Source organism: Panthera uncia, chromosome C2, assembly GCF_023721935.1.
Source record: "Panthera uncia isolate 11264 chromosome C2, Puncia_PCG_1.0, whole genome shotgun sequence".
In the NCBI taxonomy this organism is placed as follows: Eukaryota; Metazoa; Chordata; class Mammalia; order Carnivora; family Felidae; genus Panthera; species Panthera uncia.
The window spans coordinates 6,095,069-6,101,068 of record NC_064810.1 but is presented as its reverse complement, the minus strand read 5'-3'; the positions used below and the strand labels follow the sequence as shown (position 1 = coordinate 6,101,068).

At 37.7% G+C, this 6,000-nt stretch overlaps 1 protein-coding gene across 1 annotated transcript in view; it reads right to left on the bottom strand.

Annotated features, from left to right (window-relative positions):
- BRWD1 (bromodomain and WD repeat domain containing 1) overlaps positions 1-6,000 on the bottom strand; it is a 121,242-nt gene that overhangs the window by 66,172 nt on the left and 49,070 nt on the right. The window contains exons 16-17 of the mRNA XM_049629236.1: positions 2,369-2,497; positions 1,702-1,927 (exon numbers count right to left, since the gene is read on the bottom strand). Coding sequence (XP_049485193.1) covers positions 1,702-1,927; positions 2,369-2,497 — 355 coding nt within the window. The remainder of the gene's footprint in view (positions 1-1,701; positions 1,928-2,368; positions 2,498-6,000) is intronic.

Below are 6,000 nucleotides of genomic sequence, written 5' to 3'. Positions count from 1 at the left end.
AAAAAAAAAAAAAAATGGCGGGGTGGGGGTGCCTGGGTGGCTCAGTCGGGCAAGCGTCCAACTTCAGCTCAGGTCATGATCTCACAGTTCCTGAGTTCAAGCTCCGCATCGGGCTCTGGGCTGACAGCTCAGAGCCTGGAGCCTACTTTGGATTCTGTGTCTCCCTCTCTCTCTGCCCCTCCCCCCTCATGCTCTGTCTCTCTCTCCCTCAAAATAAATATTAAAAAAAATTGTTTTTTTTTAATTTTTAAAAAGGCACCATGCTAAATTAAAGAAGCCAGATACAAAAGATTTCATATCACACAATTCCATTTATATAAAATTCCTTAAAAAGACAAAATTAAAGTGACAAAATAGAACAGTCATTACAAAGGACCAGAAGGCTCTAAATAAGTCCAACAGAACTTTTGGGGACCCTGATTGTAGTGGTGGTTACGTGACTGCTTAACATCTGCCAAAACTCACTTGACTTGTACACTTGAAATTGGTGAATTTTATTGTATGTAAACTATACTTCAATTAAACTAACAAAAAATAAACATTTGAAACAGTAAACATATAGTGATCTACGTTAAGTCTTAGCCTTAACTATAACTGGTGATTAACTTTTAGTAAATCAATCCTCATCCAAACAAAACATAAGCATTTTTTTCTTTGCTTAATAACATCTGTATGGAGACACTGCTGGGAACAGATACAAAAAAAAAAAAAAAAAGACAAAATAAAAACTCTGCCCTTGATGAGGACAGGCAAAGTACAAGCTGGGACTCAAACATCTTGTGCCAGAAAGTAAGGAAGTGTTCAAGGGACTCAGAAAGGGAACAACACTCAGCCTGAGACTCTGACACTCAAATCTAAAATTAATATGAACAACAAAATAATGGCCGTTATGGATTATAACCCATTATATAACAACCCCTAAGTCCATATTAAAACTTAACGAACTACGTAAATATATAAAAGGAAGGCTAATAAAAATGTAGATGCAATGACGACAGAGTTAGGAAACAACCATTCTGCAACCTTCATAACAACAACTGATTCAGGCAGAAACCATCAGTGGATCCTACAACTTACGGGCAAAGTTTAGTACGGACCTGATTATTTGTCTCCTATCTCCCCACACATTTCTTCTTTATAGTGGAGAAAGTGCACTCGGCAGGCACCACCTTAACCAAGTTTTCGAAGGCAACATTACCCCAACATTTGGACAAAACACAATCAGAAGCAAGCATCCTGACGTGATGCTCCAGGAAGGCTGCAACATCATTTATTCTATTCTGTATTCTGCCAAAAACTGTACAACCCGAACGTTATCAATGACAAATTTAATGCGCAGTCCCATACTGAAATCCACATCAGGGGAGAACAGTAAAAGCTTTAAGAGATATTAGAATAGCAGACAGAATTGGATTACAGACAACAGATTTGTGTATCAGTGTTAAATATCCTGCTTTTGGTAATTCTCTATGGTTACATACGAGAATACCTGTGTTCTCAGAAAACGCATATTGACAATTTAGAGATAAATGAACATGCAGTCCACAACTTAAGTCTCAAATGGTTAAAAACAATTATATGTATCTAGAGATAGAATGATAAAATATTACAAAATAGTAACTTGTGAATCTGAAAGTACATGTGTTCTGTATACTATTTTTTACATTAAAAAAAAAAAAAAAAAAAAGACTTTGCACTTACTTGTTGCCACATAGCCTAGCTGTGGAACCAAATGTTCATCTGCGGAATTTTCTCGGCCCGGCACTAATCTCTGATACTTAGTTGGATGAGGATTTCCATCGACATCTACCAAGAACGGTGGAGGCATAAGGTGAGGAGCCTGCTGAGTTTGCTCATCTAAGACATAATTATTAGAATCTCTAATCAGTGGTCGATAGTCGGTATGGAAGAACATCTGATCAGGGATCTGAAACAAGAAGTTTACAGATTGACATTTTGGGGTTTATATATGTTAAAGAATACAAATATTAAACATTTATAATCTGAAAAACCGATTTATAATTGGAAACCAAATCAATACACCTAACCCATTTTCAAAATATCATAACTACTTATTTTACTACTATAAGAAAGTATTAAGAATGACCTTTTCAAGACACACCAAAAAACAGACTCTCGATATAGAGAACAAATAGATAATTACCAGAGGGGAGGTGGGCGGGGGATGAGGGAAGTAAGTGAATGGGATTAAGAGTCCACTTCTCTTGAGTACGGAACAGACAGAACTGCTGAGTCACTACTCTGTGTACCTGAAGCTAATGTAGCCGACACTGTATGTTAACTACACTGCAATGAAAACATTTTTTAAGTGGTTAAAAATGCTACCAAAAAATACAAAATAAAAGACCTTTTCATATGGCTTGCTGCATCCAAACCCAAATATCAGAAGGTGTCCGTGAGAATCTGTACAGGCAAAATGCTGTCCATCCTGTGAAAATTTACAGTCAAAAACAGCTCCGTGTCCTTGTCCTTCAATCTAGGAAGCAGAGAGAAAAGGTTATAACCAATTCTGTACAAGCGCTTTTGCTTTATCAACTGTTTGCATGCCAATTTCCTGCTACAAACACATCACTTCTCAAAGAAAATCTTTAAAAACAAATTTTGCATTAAGCACATGTATTTTCAGAAAATAAAATTCACTTCTGATTCCACTAGCCTAGAAAAATATCTCAAAAGGTATTCCAAGGAGTTCTCAAAATGACAGAATGAAAGATCATAAGCCAATTCGAAGTAAAGGCTTTAATAGAAGTGAAAATGACAAGCAATTTCATAAACTTCTGTTTCAATACATAGCAAAAGGCTACTAATAACCCACAAGATAAATGATTAAAGATCAATGAAGTACAGTATTCATGAACTAAAATCAGTACTTCTCTGGAGTTTAAACTTTCCCCTAAGATGTCTGACCACTGTATGCAAAAGTGTAATCCTACCAAGTCACAAAGGTGCACATATAAATGCCTAAACCTATTTCATTTCAAACTACCACAAATTTCAGGAAGGATGCTCCAATTACATCATGAATGTTGCCTTAGACTGCCTTTTTTTTTTTTTTTTTTAACGTTTATTTATTTTTGAGACAGAGAGAGACAGAGCATGAACGGGGGAGGGTCACAGAGAGAGGGAGACACAGAATCTGAAACAGGCTCCAGGCTGTGAGCTGTCAGCACAGAGCCCGACGCGGGGCTCGAACCCACGGACCGTGAGATCATGACCTGAGCCGAAGTCGGACGCTTAACCGACCGAGCCACCCAGGTGCCCCAGCCTTAGACTGCTTTTAAATTTTTATTCTTGCTTGGGCTCACAGCCTGGAGCCTGTTTCAGATTCTGTGTCTCCCTCTCTCTGTGACCCTCCCCCGTTCATGCTCTGTCTCTCTCTGTCTCAAAAATAAATAAACGTTAAAAAAAAAAAAAAATTAAAAAAATAAAAATTAAAAAAAAATAAATTTTTATTCTTGCTCTTCAACTGTAATTATATTAGGTTAGCAATACCAATTTATAGTTAGAGGAGTTGTTTCACTGACAGCATATCGCTATTGCATGCATGGTTGTTGTCTGAGCCTGTAACTTTCTAATAAGTAAACTTTATGCCAGGTTTGATCAGTGTTGGAAGATGAACCATCCACCCACTAACTGCCAAAACAAACTTACACCATGCCCAAATACCTGCTTGAAAATCAGAAGCACTTTACAACTGCTATACCACGTACAAATGGGCACCGATTAACAAACTTAAAAATTAAGTTCCTGGGCTATTTAGGGCACTGCCCTATTATGTATCCACATAATACATATACAAATTTGTGTTGTCTCCTAACATAAAAAGGAACAAATGGTATATAAATACTTTTCTATTAATTTTTTGTGAAAACACAGGAATAGAGATTCACCCACACAGTCCTTCGAGGAGACACCTCTACAGCCCAACCCACACCCTGGCACCACTTCCCATCGTGGCCTGGAACCTCCAAGTCTAAGTAGAGGTAGGGACCCCTGGCTTATAGGTCAAAGATGTTGGCAGCTACTCTCCTGTCATACACGGAGACCTAAGTGCACCAAAAGTTTTGCTAAGGTACCTGCTGAAAAGGAAGTTTTCCTGAGCAGGCCAACCTATCTAAGCAGAGTAAGCCAGACTTGGGTTTCTACCCGTAGTTGGAAGAATCCTCCAGTGATTCCTGACAAAATGCAACCTGCGTTTTGCAATTCAATGCAATTCAATTGCACAGCAATTCAATGTCACATTAAAGATTATTATCTATCTCATGAAATCTTGTAATGTCAGTAATTTACAATCCTAAGTAATCTAACAGAGAATTGGGAGCTCTCAGCTGAGCAGTGAAGGTAAGAAGAACTCTGTATACACAGCAAAGTCTGGGTGTCTCACCAAAAGTAAGATCATTGTTGCGCACTTGAGACTTCTTTGGCTCACAAATTGTTTAGCTTATATTCTGCTTAAAACCTGAATTAATGTAGTTTTCTGTTCTGATGAGTTAAATGCAGGGAGTAATGTTTTTTGGGTTTTTTTTTTTTAAATCTTTATTTATTTTTGAGAGAGAGACAGCATGTGAGCAGGGGAAGAACAGAGAGAGAGGGAGACACAGAATCTGAAGCAGGCTCCAGGCTCTGAGCTGTCAGCACAGAGCCTGACGTGGGGCTCGAACTCACAAACTGAGATCATGGCCTGAGCCGAAGTCAGACACGCAACCGACTGAGCCACCCAGGTGCCCCTCAGGGAGTAATGTTCTTAATGAGTTTTAAAGAATAATTAAGAAAATAGAGCCACCTATAAATTTTAAGACCACAGAAAAACTGCTGGAAAGACTTATTTTTCCAATAATTCAAACCCACAGAGATGTAATTTTCAGAGATGCTTAGTAACACATGTTCAGTTTGACCATACTATTTGAGTTTTTTAAGTGCATTTTATGGTAATAAATATAATAATGCATATAACTGTTTGTCAAGAATTATCCAAAATAAACATACTGAAATAAAATTTTAAGGTTAAAAAACACAAAACACATGGACTCAGATGGCCTTAAATCAAAGGTCTAAGAACCACTCATCTATCTACCCTGCTACTAGACTGCCTCCAAAATGAATTACAATTTGAACTGAAACTCAATATGAATTGTACAATTTTATAAAACATCTCACATGTGTATCAGTCAATAGTCTTAACAACACAGAAACTCTTTTACACAATAACTCCCTCAGAATTTACCCTAAGGAAATAATCACGGATCTACATAAGCAGCCATGGACCGAGATATTCAAAAACCACTTAAACACTCAACAACAGTTAAGTTCACTACATATGGAACTTTCTGAGAAAGGCTGAAGTTAGAGTCAAAAATACAACTGCAAATTCTTTAAATACATTTAAGATTTTGGAAAACATTCTATGTAAAATGAAAAAAGACTACAAAACTATGCAAGAATGCCAACTAATAAATATGGAAAGAATAATGCCATTAAAAACCATCACTCGGGGGCGCCAGGGTGGCTCAGTCGGTTGAGCGTCTGACTTCGGCTCAGGTCATGATCTCTCGGTCCATGAGTTCGAGCCCCGCATCGGGCTCTGTGCTGACAGCTCAGAGCCTAGAGCCTGCTTTGGATTCTGTATCTTCCTCTCTCTGCCCCTCCCCGACTTGTGTTCTGTCTCTCTCAAAAATGAATAAATGTTAAAAAAAAAAAAAAAAAAAAAACTTTTTTTAATTATCACCACCAAAAAGAAGTATTAACAGAATCAAATCATGAAGAAACATCAGACAAAAAAATAGATGTTCTGTAACATTACTTGCCTGTGCTCATCAAAAAAGTTAAAACGTGGGAAATAGAAAAAAAGAAGAATTGTTGAAGAATAAAGAAATCTAGAAATAGGGGCACCTGGGTAGCTCAGTCAGTTGAGCGTCCAACTTTGGCTCAGGTCATGATTTCACAGCTTATGAGTTCCAGCCCCGCACTGGGCTCTGTGCT